A 25,745-nucleotide genomic window follows, 5' to 3' on the forward strand; every position below is an offset into this window, starting at 1 on the left:
CAGTTCACTGTAAAAGTCAGAGATTTAAAAGTGTATGGATTATGTTTATGTGTAATGTTGTGTGCCGTTCTTTTGACCATTGGGCCCCTGATGGGACCAAATGTTGCTCACACTTGGCCCCGTGGAGGCAGACCAGGTACCCAGTAGCTGGAATTTTTTTTTACTCTGGCAGGCCCTGCCACCTAGTTTCCTGAGATTTCAGTGATTTATTTTATTTTTTTTAGGCTAGGGCCTAAAAAGGCCCTAGTAGGCAGAAGTAGTAGGGGTAGGCAGAAGTATGGGGACGATAGAGAAGGCGGCCCAGAAGATCAGTGAGGCAGGCCCATGCCTCACCAGCCATAATACCGTAATGCAAAAACCCACACAATTCCAGTTATTGGTATTATCGCAAATGCAATAAGATCGAGTTTACTACCTGTTTATAATGGATTGCGCTAACAAAAAAAGGCCAATAAACTGGAAAGTGCAAATTGTTTTTTATTGTTTTATGGTAGTGACCCCCAGAAATGTGTTTTTGAAAAATATCACAAAGGCTTTCAAAATTGAATCTTATAACGATGAAAGTGTAGCACAATTTCCATTATAAAAATGAACTTTTAGAGAGAGAGAGAAAAAGCTGTTATATAGTGAAAATTTCAACTTCCGAGACCTTGGAAAGAATTACAAAAAAAAAAAAAAAAACAACACCACCACCAATGTGTTATTGGGTTCACATTACAATAGCTTCACGATACCTCCATTTATTCCTATGAGATACAAAATACATTTTCACGATTTTTAAGTTTGCACCAGCCGGCAAAAACATACATAAAGTTGAATATTATGTAAGCCAGGGAGTGCCTGTACTTAGTACTATGAATGGATTGAAGGCTGAGAAGATAGCCTTCAATCCATGCACAGTAGTAAGTACTATAGGTTCTAATACTTTTCATGTTTGGTGATTTCCCTTAAAAAAAAAAAAAAAAAAAGTTAAATCTGGCAGTTTCTTATTCATAAAACACATTTTTGTATTTTAAAAATAACATGAACTTGATTAAAAATCTGAAGAAAACTTAATTTATTAGAAAACTTGAAGACCCCCAATTACTGGAAACTTCTGAGTAAACCAGGAAGAGTTATCAAGTATGGCCTTATGTAGCATAAGTGTTTATTATCAGATATGACAGCTTTTTTGTTAAATGCATAACAGAATTTATATAAGTATAGCATACTGACTTATTCCAGTTGATTAATGAAACCCTGTTCACAGATATATGCTTGTAACAAACTTAGATAAACTGTTACTTGGCCTGAGCTAACATTGATAAAAAACCTATCAAATTTCCTACTTTAAATTAAGCTCATCGATACAACTAACATATCGATTTTGCAATGTGGGGGACAGCTAAGTTGTGCTTTTGCTTTGCTAAGTGATGTGCTACAGTGGAACTGCATCAGACAGGCTAAATAAGTTTGTCAACATTCCTTACCAGTAGCAGTAAGCATATTAACACATTGTGCCACCTGCTCCATGAGTAATCAATGGAAATAAAGGTCTAAGTCTAATTAGTTTTTATTATTTTTTTTTTTAATGAAAATCCCAAATGAGAGGTATTAGAACCTATAGTACTTAGTACAATGCTTGGGTTGGAGGTTGAGAAGACAAAAGACGATATTTGTTGACATTAGACGAACTTCAGTAGACTATAATTTTCAGGAAATAGGTATGAAGGAAGGCTATTCCAGAAAACAGCAGTTGAATGAATTTATTTATTTATTTATTTCGTATGATGTGATCAATACACGAAGGAACCAGTTTTTTCTTGCTTCATTCGCGTATCGTGGCCGGGATATCCAACCAACTGGTTGGTTCGGCATCATCGTGATATCCAGCCCGAGGCGGGAATCGAACCCGCGACCTATGGGTTGCCAGACAGGCACTTTACCTATCCGGCTAGCCCGGTCAGCATTTGAATGAATAAACGAGGAAGATGAAAAGTTGCTTCTGTGAGTTTGAAGTTGGACAGTAAATGGATGTTGGCTGGCGGCAGCATGTGTTCGGACTGTTTTGAAAGAGAGAGAGAGAGAGGAGGGGGGAGTTATAGAAGCCAATTCAGAAGAACAGTGCCCATGGAAGTATCTGTAGAAAAGGCATACAGCAGAAACAGTATATCTATGAGACAGCGAGTGGAGAGAACTGTCTCTCCACTCGCTGTCTCATAGATGTACTATTAACCTCTGTCAATTAACCTAATAGCCCTCTTCTGAATGGAATCTAGAAGCCTGAGAGCTTTAGGGGCACTGCCCCAGATGTGGGAGCAATATTCCATGTTAGAGCGGATTTGCAATTTGTACAGAGTGAAGAGCTGTTTGGAAGAAAAGTAATGCCGAAAGCGAAAACCAAGTTTTTTAGATGCAGAGAAAGCAATATTTGTAATGTGCTTGTGAATGTGCTAATTATAAGTCAGGGTAATCCCCAAAAGAGATATATCATCTTTCCTAGAAATCGGAGTGTCACCAAAGATAAGCATAGGAGCAGAAGAATCCTTTTTACGAGATATAAGACAAGACTGAGTTTTAGAAAGATTGAAATCAACTAAGTTGTCTTTGCCCCACTGGGCAAAGTGGTATTTAAGGAATTGGTAGTGGATATTCGAGAAGTTGAAGCTGATTGAGCAGGGCAAGGTTTCTCAAAATGGGAAGTGGAATTCAATGTGCTATCATCAGCAAAACTATGGATAAGATTTCCAGTCAATGGAAGAAGGTCATTAATATACAAGAGGAAAAGAGTGGGGAAAAGAACTGAACCTTTGGGGACACCGGCATTAGTGGAGAAGTTATAAGACAGAGAGCCATCTACCATCACCCTCAGTGAGCGATCAGAGAGAAAACTGGATAACCAATTACTAAAAACAGTTGGCAAACCATAAGATGGAAGCTTGTTTAGAAGACCTTTATGCCAAACACGATCAAAAGCCTTTGAGGTGTCAAGAGCAACTGCTTGTGCTTCATTAAACTTTTCCATTGAATTTATCCATAAATGGGTAATATAAGCCAGAATATCACCAGTAGATCGACACTGATGGAATCCATACTGGCAATTATTGTTCAGACGGAAGGTTTCTAGGTAGTTTAAGAGTTGGCGGTTAATTGATTTCTCCATTACTTTAGAAAGAGTAGAAGTAATTGCAATGGGATGATAATTGGATGGGAGGGATTTGTCACCCTTTTTAGGAACTGGCTGGATATGAGCAAATTTCCAAGCAGATGGAAAAACACCTTTGGAATAAGAAAGTGAAAAAAGCAGCAAAGAACAGGAGTAAGTTCAGGAGCACAAGTTTTGAGAACAAGTGGAGGAATACCATCAGGACCTGGGGCTTTCTCAGCATCAAGATTCGTCAAAACCCTTCTGACATCCTTTTGACGGAAGACCACAAGAGGCATTGAATGGAGCATGTTGGGAATGGTGGGAGGTGTTTTACCAAGATCATTAATACATGAGTTGGAAGAAAAATGGGATGCTAGAAGGTCAGCTTTATCCCTGGCTGAAGTGACAACAGAACCATCTGGTTTTGATAGAGGTGGAACCAGAGATGGGCAAAAGTGGCGGCCAATAGCTTTGGCAAGAGACCAGAATGCTCGACTACTTTAGGAACTGGCTGGATATGAGCAAATTTCCAAACAGATGGAAAAACACCTTTGGAATAAGAAAGTGAAAAAAGCAGCAAAGAACAGGAGTAAGTTCAGGAGCACAGGTTTTGAGAACAAGTGGAGGAATACCATCAGGACCTGGAGCTTTCTTAGCATTGAGATTCATCAAAATCCTTCCGATATCCTTTTGAAGGAAAACCGCAAGAGGCATTGAATGGAGCATGTTGGGAATGGTGGGAGGTGTTTTACCAAAATCATTAATACATGAGTTGGAAGAAAAATGGGATGCTAGCAGGTCAGCTTTATTCCTGGCTGAAGTGACAACAGAACCATCTGGTTTTGACAGAGGTGGAACCAGAGATGGGCAAAAGTGGCGGCCAATAGCTTTGGCAAGAGACCAGAATGCTCGACTACCATTAGGGCAAGAAGAAAGTTTTCTACATTTAGCTTGTTCAAAATCTAGTTTGGACTGATTAAAAAACTGCCTTACAATTGCTGCAAGCTTTGACGTAGGCAGAAAATGAAACTGAAAAATTGGAAACAAGCCAAGTACGATATGCAACAGGCTTAGCACATTTATTGGAAAACCAAGGTTTAGATAAATGACGAGATTTTAAAATGGAGTGTGGAATAAAGGATTCCATTCCTACAAGAATAATTTCACTGACATGATCTGAGCAAACGTTAACATCAGACGTTTTGAAACAGTAATCCGACCAAGGAAAAGAAATCTCGCAGGTAATCCCATTTTGCATTCCTGTAATGCCAAACAATACGAGGTTGGGAATAGCCATAAGTTAAAGGCTCCATTGGAGAAGAAACAATCACCAAGTTGTGATCTGAGGTGCCTAAAAGGACCACTCACTTCAACTGTGTACTTAGAAGGGTCGTTTGTGAGAAAAAGATCTAGCGTGTTAGCTGTATAGTTAGGATTGTCTGGTATTCTTGTAGGTAAATGAACAATCTGTGCAAGGTCATTAGTAATTGCAAAAGTCTGAGCATGTCGACCAGCTGGGTCGGTGTGACTAGAAAACGGAAGCCAGCTGGAGTTGTGAACATTAAAATCACCAAGGAAAATTACCTCACTGTTAGGAAAGTTGGACTGGAGAAAGTCAAGTTGTAAAGAGAGGAAGTCAAAGAGCTCCAAGTGATTAGTGGAGTTGGGAGAACGGTAGAGACAGCAGATGAATTTGACACAATGAGGAAGAGAGATTTTAAGCCAGAGAAGATCGAAAAGAGGAGATTCCAAATTACCATGTCTCTGACATGGTAATTTGTATCAGAATGGATATATGCACAAGTACCACCTTTGAGGCAAAAGGAATCGTACAGCAAATAATTTAGGCAACTGAGATGAGCAGTAGTTGAATCAACTGTTAATTGAGATCCTGTCAGAAAAAGTACACGAGGTTTGGCAGACTGGAAGTGGAAATGGACATCGTCGAGATTAGAAATGAGATCACGTATATTTGTAAAATGAACTAGGAAGTGTTTGGTAGGTTTAGATCTTTTCCCAGACAAGCTTAGCCTATTAGTTTGAAGATTTGTGGTGTATTCAACAGTAAGAAAAAGTTTGGGGGGGGGGGGATGTGCTGTATGAGGTAATGAAATTTTTGGATATGGCATACACATGGTAAGAATATACCCAGAATCCTTGACATAATGTGGCCTCGACAATGACCTCCTGCATACACACTACTCGGACTCCCCCCAGTCGCTATCTGGCAGATTAGCAGTAGCAAGATTATACACTAGCTGATCCGGAAACCTCCTAAAGAGTTACCAATAGGTTCGGTCCGGTGTAATAACTAGCGGCCGGCATGCAAACACCATTTTAGAGCCATACCCTCAAAATGCAAGGAAGATTGGATATCGCCATAATGTTCATCATAACCTCAAACGCCATCAGTCATACTGCATGATGGAAGAGATGGGGAAGGGTTGGTTGGAACTTATCTCTGGAGACCAATCACAGGTTCTACCACTTCGAGCCTCCAATAAGCAAAGTGGTGGTATTGCACCAGTTGATGAGAGTCATCTAACACCTAGTATTGCTGATAACACAGAGGGGCAGCATTGCTCCATGTGGTGTGGGCGCCGCTGCTTACGTTAGTTCACACCTGGGTGGTCACCCACAGTGTGCATGTGCATGGAGCTTATACCCAGTATTACTAACAGTCTCATTATCATGAAGGTACAAGCAAAGGATTTGGCTGTCACAGACCACCCGGAGTTCACCGAAATTGGGTCCACTTGACTTGACTTGAGTGTCAACCGAATATCAGTTTCATCAGCGTTTTAGAATTCCAGGTAGCAAGTACAGCTTGTCTGGCATATCTGAGAGAATGTCTGTAACAACCTCAAGGATTACTGTAATGACCGTGGTGTTCAGTGCAAATGCCTGCTGACCAATGAAAATGGGCATGTGTCAATTATCCTTGAAAAGGTCCCATCTGTTTGGTTGAAAACACCAAACAAACATCTATTAAAGTGTTAAAGTCCTTATTAGACTATCCATTTTGGATAGGTTGTCTAAGATGTAATTTCTAATACAGTCGATTCTGGTTATTTGGGACACATCGGGACTAGTGCATTTTGGCCAGATTAAGCGGCTGCCTCAATTATCTGAAGTTTCACGTAAAAAAGTTAAAAATACAATGGACCCCCACTTTACAATTGGCTCACTGTACAATCGAATCACGCTATGATGGAGTTACCATGGTAAAGTACCATTCACAATACAATGTGTAGTAAGCGCTAATCATTGTGATCACGTTTGTGAATTGAATTTTAATTCTATTAAACAGCGATTCTAATTAGCGAAAATAGGAGGAATATTATCCATAGACTATAAAATTAAAGATATATTAAGCACAAATTTACCCTTACCAATTAAAAAATTAAATGATATGTGATAATCGGAATAATTTATACGTACTGTAATATGTACATACTAACTAGTTGACATTTCTGTTCACTGCTATTTGTGGATGGGGGTTATAATTTAAAACAGTAAAAAGATCAATAACAAAAGTAATCAATAACAAAGAAAACGGTACACGCAAATTGCAAGTAACATGATATGCGCAAGTGAGAAAGGAGTAACAAGTTACGAAGCTTTAAAAATAGGAATGGAGAAAAGATTCTGAAAATTATTTTTTTTATATGATCGAAGATTCCATGGAGGTGTAAACACATTTCACCATAATAACCACAGAATTTCAGCTGTCGGTATTATTGCAAATTCAATAAGATCGACTTTACTATCCGTTTATGATAGATTGCACTAACAGAAAAGTCCAATAAACAGGTGACTGCTAATTGTTTTATGGTTGTGACCTCCAGAAATCCAACTGGACCAAACCATGTAGTACGGTGGCAGACAATCGTAGAGTAATCTCCAGTGCTGCAGTCTCCTGCCCCCAATTAAATGGCATTTTGTCCCAATTAAGTGAAGTAAACCCTGGCTATTTTCTCAACTGGGTTCTGTTTTTTAAGATTTACCTGAAATAAACAGCTACACCCATTAACTGGGGTAGCTGTTTATTTGGGGTAAATAAACGGCCATTTATTATGGCCCAAATAATTGGAATCCACTGTACTTGGCCAGGACTGAAAGCCTTATGTTTTTGACAAGATGCCCCTTTTAGAGAAGTGTCCATTAAGGGAGGTTTCACTGTGTGTGTGTGTGTGTGTGTGTGTGTGTGTGTGTGTGTGTGTGTGTGTGTGTGTGTGTGTGTGTGTGTGTGTGTGTGTGTAATGAATTTATTTTTTAACGATAATAAGCAGCTAAATGAAATATACTGACAGTGGTAAAGATCTACACAAAGTTTCAGACTTTCTATGGTCTGCAGCTTCATTCAGAGGATCATTTAATGCAATCATGTCTTCTTATTTATCCCAGAATTTTCTATTTTTTAACATTTTTCAAAGATTTTTAAGTCACAAGCAAGAGAAATTTGTTTATATATAATAAAAATTTATCACACCTGTTTATTAGATGGTGAGGAATCTTTTTCACTGATAATGGGCTCAGCTTCATTTGTTACACCTGTGTCTGTATCCACTGGTTGTTCAGTGGTTTCTTTAGCATTTTCCTCAACTACTACTCCTTCTGTTCCAACTGCCTCTGTATCTTTTTCACATTGTTGCTGTTCATTCCGATTTTCGATACCATTTGATTCTGGCTGATCTTCACTAACTGGTGGAATGGTATCTGTATCAGCCATTCTTGGGTAAATTTTTAACAGTATTTAACTTTTCCAATCTATAACAAAATGTATTGTTTCATGAAAAGCAAATCAACACCAACAATAATTTTTTCGTTAATTATTTTAATAACTATTAATAATGGTCTGTAAATGAATTCAGAATATGTGGATTTTAAATATATGGCTACCTTTTCAATGTGTTTCTGCATTATTTATAACACACGATTTCTATATATTACGTAACTTACTTTTTTTAAAAAACACGTGGCAGAATATTATAAAATGACCTATTTTTAATCATCACTCCACAATATAAACAAGTATCGGCAGTTTCATAATGTTTGTACTTGGTCACATGCACCACCATAATTATCCACAACTGCAATACCTGATAAATGTTGTCTGCGATAAACATTTATCAGGTTTATTGCAGGCAGCGACTTAATTTTGAATCTGAAAATAATGTTTACATGACTTTATATAATACAGCAATGATAGCCTAGCAGTGCATCTGAAAAAAAAAAAAAAAAAAAAAAAAGGTCAAAATTCAACTGTTACTAGAGATGAGCCCTGGTGTTCTGAACACAACGCTACAAATATGAACCAGGACACAGCAGACCTGTTTTTGCAAGAACACCAGAAATGGTAGATTGTGTTTGTCATTTAATTTCAAAATTGTTGAAAAAGAAAAGACACAATACGGATAATTTTTGTAAATGAAAAACACCAGAGAGTGAAATCATGTTTTTTTGGAAATGGCTGAGAGCAAACCCTCATTTCAAAATTCAACTGTTACTAGGGGTGAGCCCTGGTATTCTGAACACAACACAACACACACAGACTATATGGCAAAGGTCTAAGTGGTGCTCAGTCATCTCCTCAACCACAAGAAAGTGGTTACAAAAATTGAAAATCAAAGCATTTAATAATTTCTCCCTTCCCTGATTCAAGAAGAATAATCATTCACAAGGCATCTGTTTCAGGAGTAACTCTAAATGTCCCATTTTATTCAGAATAATTGTTGCAGAGAACCTGACAGGTCAGACCAGATTTTCAAGAAAACAAGAACTGGTTTTGTACACAATAATACATCTGCACTTTTCTCATTAATTGAGCAAAGATTATTCATTCTTATTTGGGAATGAGGTTGTTGTTGTTGGTTTGGTTTTTAGGAGCATTAGCAACTAAGGCCATATTGCTCCGGGATATGCGGTGATCATTCCCTGACCTTTCCGCATCCTCCGTATTTGGTGGTGACGGGCTCGAACCCCGGTCTAATCAAGAAGCGTGTGCTACGCACTGCTGCTCCTTCCCACCTGGCTACGGAGGCGCCTCTGGGAATGAGGGGTTAATGAGATTTCCAGTTTCCCATCATCCACATTCATAGATTTGGCTCAGGCCAACTTATTTCTTTTTCCAAAAAGGGAAACAATTTCTAACGTGCAAAAGAATATGACCAACCATCACAAGGAAATTGTATACAAGTTTATAGTGTCAGGAGAACTATTTTGAATGATTTTTATAATAAATTAATTCTTTTATTGAAGTTTTCTTTCATTACTTTTCAGATGCACTGCATACATACTTAGAACAAAATGTTTCAGTACTCAAGCAAATTAACTGTCTTAATCTCTCTCTCTCGCTTCACTTTTAGGTTTAGTGAACTGTGTACTCAATCACCAGGTGCCACAAAAACAGGTTAAAACACAATCAAATGACAGCTCACTGTATGTGACCAAAAGGCAGCTAACAACCAGTCTGAAATTAAAGACACTAAGAATGAAACTTCAAGGTATTTTAACTACAGTGGAAACTCTATATTCGTCATTAACCCATTCTTGAGGGACAGACAAATACTGAATCGGACGAATATAGAATCAATTTTTTCCACAGGGATTAACTAAAATTGGAATAATCCGTTCCCAGCCCCGAATCTGATACATAAATAAATAAAAATTTAACCAGAACTTTACCTTTACTGAGGAGCGATTATGGCAGAAGCTGAAGAGGAGGAAAGGAATTATGTATTGTTTAGAAGGGGAGTCACCTTCCATTAAAACATCAGGTAATGTAACTCCAATTCTGGTGATCGATGTCTTTTTTTGTCCCATTCCCGACGATTCACTAGCACTCGATTTAGCAAAGAACTTGTCCACTGTTGTCTGTTTTTTAAAATTTTCCGAAAGTAGCCAATCACATTATCATTGAATGAATTTATATTTTGATTAACTACGGCAATGTTCAGGTGCTACTTCTCGACCATACTCTGCATTTTGGCCCATTTGGACAGCATTTCTTTAATGTCAGCAGTTGGGATGCTGCCTTTACTTGACCCTTCCTCCTCTGATGAAACTTCCTCCACTGCTTCAGCTTCCTCTTCTTTGTGAAGATCCAACAGTTCTTCTGTGGTGAGCTCCCTTCTATGGTCCTCCACCAATTCCTCTACATCCTCACTATCAACCTCCAATCCCACGGACCTGCCCAGAGACAATTCCATTAACAGGCTCTGACCCAAAACCTTCCGTCTCTTTCTGACACACACTCTGGTCACAATTTCCTCCAGGCCGAGTTCATTTTTCTGGAAAGCACTCCCCTCCCCCATGTCTTATCAATTATCCTCAAACAATGGAGGATATTGAAGTGATTTTTCCAAAATTCTCTTGATGTAAGTTCTGTCTCCGACGTCACTTCAAAACACCTTTGAAACAGGGCTTTTGTAAAAAGTTTTTTTAAAACAGGCAATTACCTGCTGATCCATGGGTTGGATTAGAGGAGTTGTGTTTGGTGGTAGATATTTAATGCAAATAAAGCTGTATTCCCCTGCCAAATCATCTTCCAAGCCAAGGGGATGAGCAGGAGCATTGTGCAAAACCAAGAGGGCCTTTACAGGTAAATTACTTGGGGCAAACACTTTGTGAATCCACTCCAGGAAAAACTGTTACTGTTTTGTTACTCAAGCTTTACTGTTTGCCCTCCACATCGCATTTAGTTTACTTTTTATGATACTGTTCTTAAAACTCTTGGATTTTCTGAATGATAAACAAGCAATGGTTTAATTTTGCAGTCCTCACTAGCGTTACCACACAGCAAGAGTGTTAACCTGTCTTTCATTGGTTTGTGTCTGGGCAATGCTTTTTTTTCCTCCTTTGTGATGTAGATTCTTCTAGGCATTTTTTTCCAGAATAGGCTCATCTCATCACAATTAAAAACTTGTTGAGGGATAAATCCCTCAGTGTCTATAGTTTTTGAAATCTTCAAACTTTTTAGCATCTTCTGCATTCGAGCTTGAAGCCTCTCCATGCCTAACTATACTATGAATGCCCGGTCGTCTTTTAAATTCTTCGAACCAGCCCCTACTTGCCATGAAATCACCACTGGTTCATGAATTCTTTTGCTGCAGGTCATCATATAACTGCCTTGCTTTTTTGCCGATGATAGATTCTGAAATACTATCACCAGCCATTTGCTTTTCAGTAATCCATACTAATAAAAGATTTTCCATGTCTTCATACGTTTGTGATCTTTTAGCAGCAAGAATTTTTACACCTTTTTCCACATCAGCCATTTTAATTATGCTGCTTACTGTAGTTCTCGGCATGTTAAATTCTAACGCTGAGTTGGAAACACGTGTTCCACTTTCAAACTTAGCATGATTTCTTTTTTTCAACTCAATTGTGGTTCTGTTTTGGTTGTTTTTCTTCACTACACTTTTTTGGGGCCATGGTCAGTTTTTACAAAGATAACTGCAAAAAAATTTCAAAGAGAAAATAACAGGTGATATGTACTGAACGATTGTTCAAGGCAGACTCTGCTGGGCTATCGCACACGGCTGGCTGACTGCCTGGGCGATTGCATGAGGCCAGGATGACCATGTGGTGGGTGACTTTTTGTGACGAATATAGAGGTTCCACTGTAATGTTAAATGTCTAATCCCAGACAAAATTAAGTGTTCCCCACTCCAAGTAGGCAGAAATATAACTGTACCAGACACAAATATGTAGACTTCATTCTTGCCTAATGCCAATACTATCTTGCATTGTAAATGAATATAATGCTATTTTTCAAAATATGAGGAGCATAAAACAAGCTAGAAAACTTGTATTTTGCATTCCTCTACTAATATCAATCATTAGATTCTTGTAATTTAATCCCACCAAGCTACACACACAGATACATTTCAAGTCTTGATGGGACTAGTTCTCTTCCACATCAGAGGGGAACTTCTATAGTTACTGGTGCCTTGTTCTAAGAGTGGTTTTGCCATGCAGTAAAGGCTTAGCAATTATGACATGGCAGAGAAGGAAATGTGGAATATCAACTGTGGGATTTCCTCAGGTTACTCAGACCAACTTTTGGTGAGATTAGTGTGGGATGACAATGAAATGATAAAGTTCATCTTCTTTCTACAATATGAAATTGATGTTACAGCTCTTAGACCAGAATGTGATTACTAATTTCAAGCAACACTACCATATTATCACGTTAACTATATGCTTAAAGGCTATAGTTAAAGTGATGGAGAAAAAACCCATTTAATATTACTATGTACATAACTGGGATCTGGTGACAGAGCTTCAGATTTCAACAAGTTACATATATGTTTGATTAATACTCAAGGTTGTTAGTAAAAAGGTAAAGTGCAGCCATTATCAACCCACTGCAGGATGGAAGCCTCCTCAACAATTCATGCTGAGGGAAATGGACCATAATCTGCCACGCTGGTTCATTGCAGGTTGGCAGATCGACCGTATTCAGCAGTCATGGGCTTGAACCCCAGTTTACTCAAAGAGCGTGTGCTACTGCACTCCCGCTCCTGACCACTCGGCTACGGAGGTTGTTAGTATGAAGATTAATTGACACAAGGGCTACAAAAGCAAACTGCACCTGTTCTTATCATTATGAGGCTCTAGTTCTGTGGAATAAACTTTACGGTTATATTACATTGAAGCATACTAAATATGGTTATAAAGTTGAATACATTTTAAAAATGTCAATAATTCAGCAATATCCTTATAAGGTGCGACTTATTTGGTTCTGGGCGTAGACACTCAGAAACTTGAATATGAACATAGTAAATGACACTGCTTAAATATTAATTGTGTAATTCAGTAAATAAATATACTACACTATGCTGTGAGATCATAACTTAATTATACATTATCATAGCCATTATTAAATACAGTGAAACTTCTCCTAACGGACACCTCTCTTTAACGGACATCTCTCTACAATGGACATTTTCAAATTCCCCAACTCACCTCTATTGGTTTTAACGTGTTTTCAGCTTCTGTCTAGCGGACATGGACAGGCAATCTGCACTGTTTCGTTTAGATTAGCACTTAATTTGATCTCCCCATAACGGACTGCGGGAGAGCTCACGGCCCTTTTTCTAGGAACTTTTCTTCCACGCATTGCCTCAATCGTGTGTTTATTTTCTATTTCCGATTCTCTGAATTTTATCAAGGTTCACATCGCAGTTCTAAACCCTTTTTCAAGAATTTTAAGGCACGTGTAAAACTTCTGATGAATTCAGTGTGTGCAGGGGGGGGGGGGAATTTGGTCGGCCTTTTGTCTTTTGAGTTTCAGTTTTCAGGTTTGTTCAGTGTCGTGTGAAGTGCACAATGTCTTCTCGTAAACACTTAACTTTAAAAGATAAAGTCAAACTCATTAATCCGTATGATCGGCAAAAAAATAGTGTTCGCAATCTCGCTGCAAAATTCAAAATAGGGAAGATGCAGGTAAGTGACATCCTAAAGAAAAAAAATGAACTGCTCAAACAATTTTGGCAAAACGGAAATGATCAGGTTCAAAAATCATTCCCAAAAACTGTTGGACTTCAAATTGACAATGTTACGTATGAGTGGTTTTGTCGCAAACATGCCAAAAAATTTCCCGTTAATGGGCCTATTATTAGGGAAAAGGCTTTGGAGGTTGCGAAATGTATGGGAGTAGATGAGTTCAAAGCTTTTGTGGGATAGCTAGACAAGTTCAAAACTCGGCATAAAATTTCTTGGAAAACCATAAGTGGTGAAGGTGGATCTGTTGATACTGGGGTTGTAACAGAGTGGACCGTCAAATTGGAAGATTTATGTCGTGATTTTGAAGTTAAGGATATTTACAACTGTGACGAAACAGGGTTGTTTTTTAAAGCTCTTCCTGAAAAAACAATGAGTCTAAAAAACGAAAAGTGCCAGGGTGGAAAAATCTCTAAGGAACACTTGACTGTACTATTGTGTAAAAATATGCTGGGAGACTTTGAACAACCTCTTGTTATAGGAAAACCACAAAATCCTTGTTGTTTCAAGGGCATAAAGTTGAATCTTTTGAATGTTGACTGGAAGTCTAATAAAAAAGCGTGGATGACACGAGATATCATGAGCGAATGGATAAGTCACTTTAACCAAAACATGATTCATCAAAACAGAAAAATTATTCTTTTCATGGATAATGCTGCATCTCACCTGCACATTGAATTGTCCAACATTCAAATCGTTTTTCTGCCACCAAACACATCTGCAGAGTGTCAGCCCTTGGATCAAGGGATAATAAAAAATTTTAAACTTCACTACAGAAAGTGTTTTAAGACATCTCATTGCAAACATGAACGATGTAACATGTGCGAGTGACCTTGCAAAGAAAATCAGCATCCTAGATGCGATTCAATGGATTTCCTCTTCAGTAAATGCAATTAGAAAACAAACTGTTGTGAACTGTTTTGTGAAGTTTGGCTTCTCAAACGCAAAAATTAAAGTTGTGAACAGCAATGTGGAGCACCAAGAAGAACAAGAACTTCAACATCTATTGATAATGTACGATACTTCAGCTACAAGTGACCCTGCCTACAAAGATATAGACTCGAACCTCACTACAGAAGATGGTGCTCTAGATATCAATGACATTATCATCGATAGTTTTCAAGAAGTTCCTCATGAGGATGAAGAAATGGAAGGAGGTCATTCTGTCGAAGAACATATTAATGACGAACCACCGATGAAAATAAAAGAAGCGCTCATACAAATCAATCGTTTAAAAATGTTTTTCGCCAATGAAGGACTTTCGATGGTTTCTTCACTCCAAACAAATGTTGAAAACAAAATTATCAGCCGAAAGAAGGTGCAGAATAAAATAAGTGATTACTGTATGTATTTTTCTTAAGATAAAGTCATAATATGCATAGCACAATTGTATGTATATTATTTTCAAAAATATTGTGCAAAATCTGTATATAATTTAATTTAATTTTACATTAAACATTTAACGATTTTTCTTTATCTCTTATGTATGTAATTGTATATTATTTACAAAAATATTGTTCAAAATCTGTATATATTTTAATTTAATGTTACATTAAACGTTTAATGATTTTTCTTTCTTTTTTTTTCTCCCCCAGACTTCTTGTTAGTGGACACTTCTCTCTAACGGACAAATTTTTGTTCCCCATGGCTGTCCGTTAAAGGGAAGTTTCACTGTATGTTTGTTCAGGATATTGGTCTTAGCTTTACATCTATAAAAACAATCATATAACATTTGAAGTCTCAAACAGAATATACATTAATATCTCCATGTGCCAAGCCCATACTCACATCTGGTGAGTATGGGCTTGGCACACTCAGGGTTCTGGGCTGGATATCATCATTCTTCTCTTGGTGATTTCCTTTTACTTCTGACTTGCTCTCTCTCTCTCTCTCAGAGTAACTCAGAAATTTTTTTTGGCTGGTGCAGAAAAAGCCTCAGGCTTCCTTTTGCACCATATGGCTAATTATAATAATAATAAATAATATACTAAAAGCAATAAAAAATATACAAGGGGCATTCAAAAAGTTTTTTGTGAAACATATTCAGGCATATGTAATAAGAGATAGTAGTATCTATACAAAATTTCAGCCATATAACTTATTCTGTTTGATTTTTGGCAGGTATGATTCTGAAGTCTGCTGAAAAATCAAACCAAAAAAAAAAAAAAAAAGGTAAAATTTGAGCAGTGAGCAGTTATAAAATTCTTAATAAAAGAGAATGCAGAATTACCTAAAATCATTCAAAATTTGGAAAAAAAAATAAATAATATATAAATATATATATATTAATCTACTCTATCAGATCACACAATCTGGGGGCAGTTTACTGAATTTAAGCACAGCCAAGAGAGTGCTGAAAATGATCGAAGGACTGGGCAGCCAGCAATACAAAATGGTCAACAAAGTGCATAAATTAGTTATGGAAGACTAAAATGAACACTGAACAGATAGCTAATAAAGTAAAGATTGGGCCAGTATATGCCATCCTACATGAGCAGTTATACACGACAAAGGTGTCTTGCAGGCAGGCTCCAAAAGAATGCTGAGTGATAGTCAGAAAGGCAAATACAAACGTTGCCATTTGGAGCATGCTGCCACTCCAAATGAAGAGATTTTTGCCTGAATTGTTACTGCTGATTAATGCTGGGTTCAATACTTTGATCCAGAATCTAAAGTTGCCACCATTCAGTGGAAACATGCTGGATAATCCAATCCAAAAAAATTCAAAGTGCTAGCTCACCTAGAAAGATTCTGTTAGTCTTCTGGGATTGTTCAGGAGTACTGCTAATTGATTTCCTTGAAAAGGAGTAAAACTGTGATGGGGAGATACTGTGCGGATCCATTAACCAAATTACAAGACAATATCAAGCAGCAGTGATAAAGAATGCTGTTGCTGGATAACAACGTCTCACCTCAAGCTCAAAGATGTGTACTGACAGAAACAACAGTGGCCAAACTGGGGTTTTTTGCCACATCCACCTTATTCACCCAATACAGCCCCATCTAACTTTTACTTGTTTGGAAAACTCAAACAGCATCTTCGTGGACAATGACTTTCTGAAACAGTCAGTGACCGAGTGGTTTGACAAGCAAAATACAGACTTCTACAAGGAGGGGATTTTGAAACGCAGCTGGCAAAAATGCATAACTGTGGGTGGTGACTACATAGAAGTCTTAATATGCCATCCAAATTTCATAAGGAACTACAATAAAATCTCGTTGATACAAAGTACTCATTTATATGAAGTACATGCCATTCCCCTGTGAAAGGATAGGCTTTTCTATGTAAATATATTAATTTATTACAAAATTCAGTTAATATGTATTACAAATTTCATTTTCACCCCATGAGAAATAAATATTGCTATTTTGTACGTTTAATACAAATCTTAGCACAGCTGTCCGATTATTGCCTCCTGAAGGATGGCACTGACTTGTTAGAAATTATTTTTGTGTAAACAAAACCAGTTTATAGTAGCTACAATATAAGTGCATTCTGAAAAACATCATGATAAATTAAAAAAAGAATAAAAACAGTTTTTCTAAGTTGTTTACATACACTCCATGGTTCTCCACAGGATTAAGGTGAGTTGCAATTGTTATGCCAGTTCAAAGAATCTTTTGCTACAGTATACAGTAATCTATTTTTTATGCTATTTTATCTGAGTTTATGTCTTTTTCGGAACTTGTGTCTTTAAATTAATTTAAAGTTGGTTTATGTTAAATCTCATCTAGTAGTGTTATGGTTACAAAATATAAACTGACTGAACTGAGCCTGGAAATTAAACTATAAATTATACAAGAGGCTGATAGGATGGAACTTAGCAAAATGGACATTGCAAAGGAATACAACATCCCTTTACCTACTTCTACAATACTGAAAAACCAAAAAAAAAAAAAAAAAACTTGAACTGCGTGACACTGGAGCAGTGATAAAAAACAGAAAATGAATTCCTGGTTCAAAGCTCGAGGAACTAGAAACAAAACGTTTCGAGTGATACCAACAAATGCATGCATCTAATTTTCCAATATCAGGTCTGATTTTGCAAGGAAAAGCAAATTAGCTGGCTCAGCAACATGGAATTAGCAACATCAAATGCAGCAGTGGTTGGCTCTAAAGATTTGAAGACAGGCATAACTTGGTTTCACCAAATGTTTGTGGCGAGTCTGGATTAGTCAACAAGGAAAAGGCTACAGACTGGTTGTGTTCTGTACGGTCCATTCTTGAAAAATATGAGGCAAGGGATATTTTTAATCTCAATGAGACAGGTTTATTTTATAATTGCTGCCAAACAAAACATTTGCTGTTTGAGGAGTCTTGTCATGGTGGAAAATTAAATAAACAAAGACTCACTATTCTGTTATGATGAAATTCAAATGGCAAAACAAAACTATGCCTACTGGTGATTGGTAAGTTTTCCAAGCCAAGATGTTTTAAAGAAGTTAACCAACTTCGATGATATTCACAAAGGCAAATACAAAAATTGATAAGTCTCTTTTGGAGTAACAATAAGTGGCCAATAGAAGAAGTACTTGGCTTACAGTTAGAATTTTTCGTCTTGGCTATCAAAAGTGGAAAGAAGAATGACTTCAGTAAAAAAGAAGATTTTGATGATTCTGGATTGTTCTACAACACATTCTATCAAGACACTTAAGTTGACAAATATACGGCTGTTGTTTTTAGCCCCCCATTACCATCCGTAGTCGAGTGGTCAGGGGCGGAGTACGGTAGCACACGCTCTTTGAGTAGGCTGGGGATCAAGCCCCCGACTGCTAAATACGGTCAATCTGCCAACCTGCACTGGACCAGCATGGCAGATTATGGTCCATTTCCCTCAACGTGAATTGTTGAGGTTTCCATCCTGCAGTGGGTGACAATGGCTGCTGTTTATCTTTTTTTTTTTTTTAACCACCAGTTTTATGCAGCCACTGGATCAAAGCATTATTTATAACCGCAAGGGAGTATATAGAGCCTGCCTGATAATATACCTGATCCTCAACATAGGAGGGAGGGAACAATTTGCAGCTAAATTGGAATGTCTTGGATGCTATCCATAATCTTGTTATTGCTTGGGACAGTATTGCATCCAGTGTAATAATCAACTGCTTCAGAAAGAGTGGCTTTGGGGAGAATATCATTGAAAAACATGGTCCAACAGATGAATGTGATAGCAACATTGAGGAAAGGGGGAATTTGAAGGAGCTATGGATTTTTTTTGGCAAATTTAAAGAGTTTGTGAAGGTACATGTAGTTTCTACCACAGCAATACAACACCAGATGAGCTCCTAGGCACCAACAAAACAATGACGTTTTTCTTACCGACTACAGCGAAAGTGAAGAAGCACACACACTACTGTCTAAAAAAGATGCCCAAAATGCATTGAGCGTAATAGGGAATGCGTTGGCCTGCAGTAATGTTGATAAAGAAAACTACTGAATTTTATAATGCCCATGCTGTAGTTAAAAATGCATACAGGACAAAAACTGTGCAAACATTGGATTCTTTCTTTAAATTAGATTAATTTATCAAAAAGCTAATGGATTATGTCTCCTTTAATATTAAGATTAATTCTTTTACTGCAATACTAAAATACAGGAATACCTCGCATAGCCTGGTTAATTCGTGCCAAAAAAACACTGCGCTATGCGAAACCGTGCTGATCGAGGTATTATTAGTATGTATTTTAATGTAATGATTATATGGGTCGAGCTGCAAAAATATAAGGTGTTTGTTTACTATAAATTGATGCACACGAAGTTCTTTCAAAAAAAGAAACTAAAATGATAAATACTAGTAAGTACAGTAGAAATGATTTTTATTGCTTTATGTACTGTATTTTTATTTTGAAAAATAACTGATCAGCTTAGTTTGCACAGTTTTTTCTTCTTTTTATCTGCATACATCTCTTTATAACATCGAATGTCATTTTGCAACGCCTGCCTTACTTTCATACCTCGTTCGATGTTTGGATCTAGAAGAACGCTCAGCGCCATTACATTTCTTCTTTCCACTCATATTTGCGTATAAAGGATTAAGTTTTTAAAAAGTAATCTTTAATAAAAATACACAGCTAAAAATATTTGTACAGCTTATGCACAATCAACGACCTCAACGCTTGGAATCTAGAATGTTTACTAATGTAGGAATGCTAGCAGAGTCCGTATATAATGGGAGTTTTGACAACAGTCAGAATGGCCTTGAATCCAAAACACATTGGCCTACGTGCTGGCATTATAATACATACATACATACATATCAAATGTATTGGTGCATAACGCAGTTAATTTTTTTTTTCAATTTGTAAACTGCGCTATAGCGAAACCCGCGCTGTTCGAAACCACGCTATGCGAGGTATTCCTGTATTGTATATATCAAAATTTATACTGTACAATATTTCCATTTCTGTTAATTGCTTTTCTCTTAGTTTGTCTTACAAATAAAATAAAATCTTTAAAATGTGTTAATCCTACTGTATTGTTAGACAAGGCTTTTGTTTTTATTATTTTTTATTTTAATTATTTTATTTTATTAATTTAAATTATTTTTATTTATTTTTGTTATTACAGGAACTCCCCGACTTACGTAAGGGTTGTTGTTTTTTGGTTTTTAGGAGCATTAGCAACTAAGGCCATATTGCTCCGGGGATATGTGGTGATCATTCCCTGACCTTTCCACATCCTCCGTATTTGGTGGTCATGGGCTCGAATCCTGGTCTAATCAAGAAGCATATGCTACGCACTGCTGCTCCCGCCCACCTGGCAATGGAGGCGCCTTTACATAAGGGGTGCGTTCCACCGAATGCTATGTAAGTTGGGGAATTTCCACAACTTACGTAAAAAAATGGCAAAAACTTACGTAAAGTCGAATTTCCATGAGTCGAGTATTCCTTAAGTCAGGGAGTTCCTGTATTATTATTTATTATTATTCTTAGATATATAGTATGTGCCAAAAAAAAATAAATAAATAAATAAATAATAAATAAAGAAATAATAAAGGTAAAATTTTGACACTCTGGGGACCCTCATTACTACAAACCTCGTTATTACAAAAGTGTGAAAATTTAGGTTCCTTGAGCTTTGTATTAACGAGATTCTACTGTATATGTTTAACAACACTTTTTGAATGTCCCTCATATGCAGGATAAAATAGGTTAAAATCAAAAACAGGTGCAGATAAAATCACAAAACATAAAGAAGCAGCTTTCAATGCAGGCACCTCTTTGTCAACACTAAACAGTAGATGGCATGATATGATATATGGGGGGAGGGGATTGACAAAATAATGGAAAACACCTGATATGAAAGTAGCAGTTTTAATAATGGCGGTACAAAGTATTTATGAATTGCAGTGATGAATTATTATTATTATTATTTCTTGCAGACAGTAATGTGAAGGAAAGACAATAAAAGCTGATGTTTATTTAGTGGTGATTTTATAGTTGTCTGAATTTCAAAGACTGAAATTCACCAAAAGTATAGAAAAACAAAATCTGATAGAACAAACAGTAGGAGAAAACTGAAGTTCACTGAAAGAGTCCACCAGATGCTGAAAAGGATTGTAGCTCGAAAATGTAAAACTACTGTTTCAAAAAAACTGCAGAACTTAATGCAAGTCTCAGCTGAAATTTATGGCAGAGCCACTACTGCCAAGCCACTTGTTACTGATGGTAATGCTAAAAAGAGGATGCAAATGGTGTAAGGAGTACAAAAACTGTCACTTATTGAAATAAGGAGTACAAAAACTGTCACTTATTGAAAAAGTCATATTTACAACACTTTTTTCCAAAATCAGGGAGAGTTTACATTTGGTGAATGTCAAAAGGAAGTGCATCACCTTTAGTGCCTTGTTGCTAATCGTCAAATGTGAAGGAGGATCAACAATGGTTTTAGCAGCAATATCCTGGTGTTCTTTAGTTCCTATCATAACCCTGAATAGGCAAATTATTGCCACTTGATGTTCTGAGCAACCAGGTTCATCCCATGGTGCAAACATTTCCCACAGTAAATACAGCCACATGGACTCTGTGTACAGAGAAGAAAACATATGTTATTTGTTTTTTTTCTATCACATACCAATTTTTCACAAATCACTTAAGCTGATGTCATGGTCTATTATTGAATTTAAGTTAGGAGTAATGTACAAGTTAGTGCATTTGCATCATTTCTGTACTACATAGCCAACTTAGGAGTAACTCCAACTAAGTTAGGAGTAATGTACAAGTTAGTGCATTTGCATCATTTCTGTACTACATAGCCAACTACAAAAGTAGTTATAAATTGGCATCATTAAGTATATCTCATATACTTAATGATGTATATCATTAAGTATATGAGTTGCCATGACATGGCACTACCTCGAATAAGTAATGCTTCACCATAGGAGAAGACTATTGTTACTTATTCTCAGCAGATACTATCACCCATACAGCACCGTTTCGGAGCTTATTTGGCTCCTCATCGGTGGGTGGGCGGGTACCCTGGTGTTGCAATGATGACAACCAGTGGATTTATACTTTGCAGCTGGGTTGTCATCATTGCAACACCAGGGTACCTGCCCACCCACTGATGAGCCAATAAGCTCTGAAACAGTGCCGTATGGGTGATGGTATCTGCTGAGAATGAGTAACAATAGTCTTCTCCTATGGTGAAACGTTACTTATTCGAGGTAATGCGATATCATGGCAACTCGTTGTGAAGGTATTCACAATATGAGATATACTTAATGATGCCAATTTATAACTACTTATGTAGTTGGCTATGTACAGAAATGATGCAAATGCACTAACTTGTACATTAGTTAAACTATTTACGTAACCCAAGGTTTTAACCCTAAACTATACCGTAATTAAGTTAGGAGTAAATGCCAGGAATTTGTAAACTAAATCTTAACATGTTGGCAACACTGCCTTCAGTCATTTGTTTCTTTACCTTGAAAGCTCCATGCAGCATTTATCAGTGTGAGCTCGTTTATTTTTGAAGTTATCATATCAAACTTGTGTTGAAAAGTGAGTAAGATGTCTTTACACAAGTGTCTGAACAATCCAAACTTATTTTGTTATATTTGTGGAAGTTATGTAGTCCTCAAGCAAAGACAAATTACAAAATTTGTAAAAAAATGTGTACTGTGTTATTTTGGAGTGAAACTCTGTGACTGCATTGAACAGTGGATGCCACAAAGTTTGAAGAATTTCAAGTTCTCCTCATAAGTTTCGGAAAGAAACTTATGAGAACCTGAAATTCACAAACTGTTTCATCAATGATGAAACAGTTTTACCTCAAGAAGGTCCCTGCTTCAACTATCTTTGTACTAAATTCCCATTGATCAGCCAAGAGAAGCTGAAACAAGGTATTTTTGTTGGACATGAATTTGCAAACTGATGAGGAAACTATGAATAAAAGAGAAAAACAGGCATGGCTTAGCTTCGAGTCTGTTGTTGAGAACTTCTTAGGGAACAACAAGGATCATATACAGGAATATAGTTGAAAATATGTTAGCAAACTTCAAGAAGCTGGGCTACAATGTGTGTCAAGGTTTACTTTTTTACACTCCCACATTGACTACTTCCCAGAAAATCTAGGAAATGTTAGTGAAGAAAAGGCTGAGAGGTTTCACCAGGGTATTAAAGACATGGAGAATGAACTACCAGGGAAGGTGGAATGTCAACATGATGCTGACTATTGTTGCATGCTGAAGAGGGACTATAAAGTGGGAGGATCTGCAAGAAAACCAACGAAACAAAAATGTGACCCATTGTAGTTTTTAAAATGGAAGTGAGTGTTTAGCAGACTTTTTACCACACTTACCTTTTTAATAGTGTTTTCAACATGTATTTAAAAAAAAAATCTGGTAAAGTTAGTGGCTAAGATTTAGTACTCGGTGCACCCTCTTTACGCTCGCCGACACGGCAGTGATTGACGGGTGCTGACTCCGCCCAGTGTCACGTGTTCTCCTGAACATATGGAGACATCAGGCACGCGTGCCACGCCGTGCGTGTCACCCGTGTTATGAATTTCGATGTTAGAAATGTCACGTGGTGTTAATACTTGATTAGCATATTATCTGATTTTATCGATGTGTAATTATAAAGCAAAAAAAGAAAGTTGTTTGGTTTTGGGAAAGGCTGAATAATAGCGTATATCGTATTATTCAGTAAATAGTACACAGAAACGGGGGGTCTGGGGGGCAGAGCCCCCCAGAAAAAAAAAAAAAAAAACCCTCTGTTTGCGTATTCGATTGTTGGTGACTTACTCTTTGGTTTCCCATGGTTGAGACGGGTGTCTGTTGTATTGGGTGATTTTTTTTTTTTTTTTTTTCCTGCGAAATATTAGTTCCAAAATGTTGGGTTGTTTTGAAAATATAATTCAATTGATGAGGTGAGTGGTTTTCTGTCGTTTTAGCATTTCTGTTGGGCATCAGCAATTTTCAGTGTTGCCCATGTCAATCACTGCTTTCCCCCCTCTTCTCCTCGCCGCCATTTTGAAGGGTGCACCGAGTACTAAATCTTTACCAAGTTAGCATTTTGTTATAATTTTAATGCACAAATTCTGCCAAAATTAATAAAAATTGAGAAAAATCAAAATTTCTTTGTGGTTTTTGAACAAACCTGATGTGTGTGTGATGAAAACAAATAACTTATTTTTGAAATCAGCATTAGAAAATTACTCTGAAACACCCTTTTCTGAGAAAATATAAGTAATATTTTTTCAAAATGTACTGTTATCACAGGTGTTTCCACAGGCCTGTCATATGATAGGAAAAAACCATAACACAATTCTAAAAAAAAAAAAAAAAAAAAAAGCACTGATGCACTCAGAACACTGTTGCTACTGCACACCATTTATTACTGCCAGTTCCTGATTACTTGCATTTTTTTAACATCACAGTATCCTGATTTTCCTCTATCACATGACAAACAAGCTATTTTTATTATACTGTACCATGCTCTATTTAGTTGACAGAGAGACATACTATCTTGAAAGCTATTCCCTTACATCTTGTAATTTTATCCTCACGTTTTGTAATCTTATTTAATCCTGTTTACATTTTTATCGCTTTTCGTATGTCTCGAATTCACTCAACTTAGTATTTTCACTTATTTCTTTTAATAAAGTTGTCAGTTGTTTCAAGTGATTTTATTAACTAATTTAATTCAACTATAAATAATACTCTGCACATTCACATTGCAATATTTTGATGATGAGCTATACCAATTCAATATGTCTATCTCATCATCATTCTGCTGTGGGAACATTTGACTACAGTATTTGCAGTTGTCCCTTGATGTGTATGCTGATCTTAGGCCTTACGATATTATGTATGACCATATTAAAAACTATATATTTCATTACATATTTATCGATTTACGCTGTAATTGTTCGTCGTTTTGAATCAAATTATGAAAAATTACAATGTAATATCAGATGTAGCGTTCATAGCACTTTAAATCTCTTTCCTTCTTCTCTGCGACACGAACATTAAATACAACGTAGAGCAAAATGGCTACCACAAACCCGAAATTCATTGATTGGGAAACTATAATACCCACTAAAATATAAACACCATTCCAGATGTATGTTGACTATGAATAAGAACTATCTTTCACAAAAAATGGAGTTATACTCACCAGGAAAGTATAAAATAAGAAAAAAACGTTCCTACATAAAATATAATTCCCAAACCAACTTCCGATCATACACAACACACAACAAAAGATTTTTCAAAATGGCCTCAGCGCCACCACGCTTTTATGGACAACAAACATTGAAGCACATCGTATTGTCTATTTAATTGACGATCCGTTGAATTTTAGCCCAACATTTATCAAAAATATAGATGTTCTATGATCTTACGATATTGATGAAGATTTATCAGGCTTAATGTCTAAGTTTGCAGATGATACAAAGGTTGGCAGGGTTGTTAATGACAGTAATAGCAGTGTGCTACTGCAACACGATCTAGAAATTATGGGCAGATGGGTTGAGAAGTGGCAACTAAGGTTTAACATTGAAAAATGTAAAGTACTGCATATGGGTAGAAGTAACTCCAGAGGAACATACCAACTGTGTGGTACTACACTTGGGGTGGTAGAAAATGAAAAAGGACTGGGA

General features: G+C 36.9%; 1 protein-coding gene across 1 annotated transcript in view; it reads right to left on the reverse strand.

Moving 5' to 3' along the window:
• LOC150079435 (uncharacterized) overlaps positions 1 to 25,370 on the reverse strand; it is a 171,794-nt gene extending 146,424 nt beyond the window's left edge. The window contains exons 1-2 of the mRNA XM_090382327.1: positions 25,262 to 25,370; positions 7,620 to 7,897 (exon numbers count right to left, since the gene is read on the reverse strand). Of these exons, the coding sequence (XP_090238453.1) occupies positions 7,620 to 7,859 (240 nt within the window). The 5' untranslated portion in view covers positions 7,860 to 7,897; positions 25,262 to 25,370. The remainder of the gene's footprint in view (positions 1 to 7,619; positions 7,898 to 25,261) is intronic.
• Between the last annotated feature and the right edge of the window lie 375 nt (positions 25,371 to 25,745).

Source organism: Mastigoproctus giganteus, chromosome 10 (genome assembly GCF_048544385.1).
Source record: "Mastigoproctus giganteus isolate SK-2022 chromosome 10, ASM4854438v1, whole genome shotgun sequence".
Classification (NCBI taxonomy): domain Eukaryota; kingdom Metazoa; phylum Arthropoda; class Arachnida; order Uropygi; family Thelyphonidae; genus Mastigoproctus; species Mastigoproctus giganteus.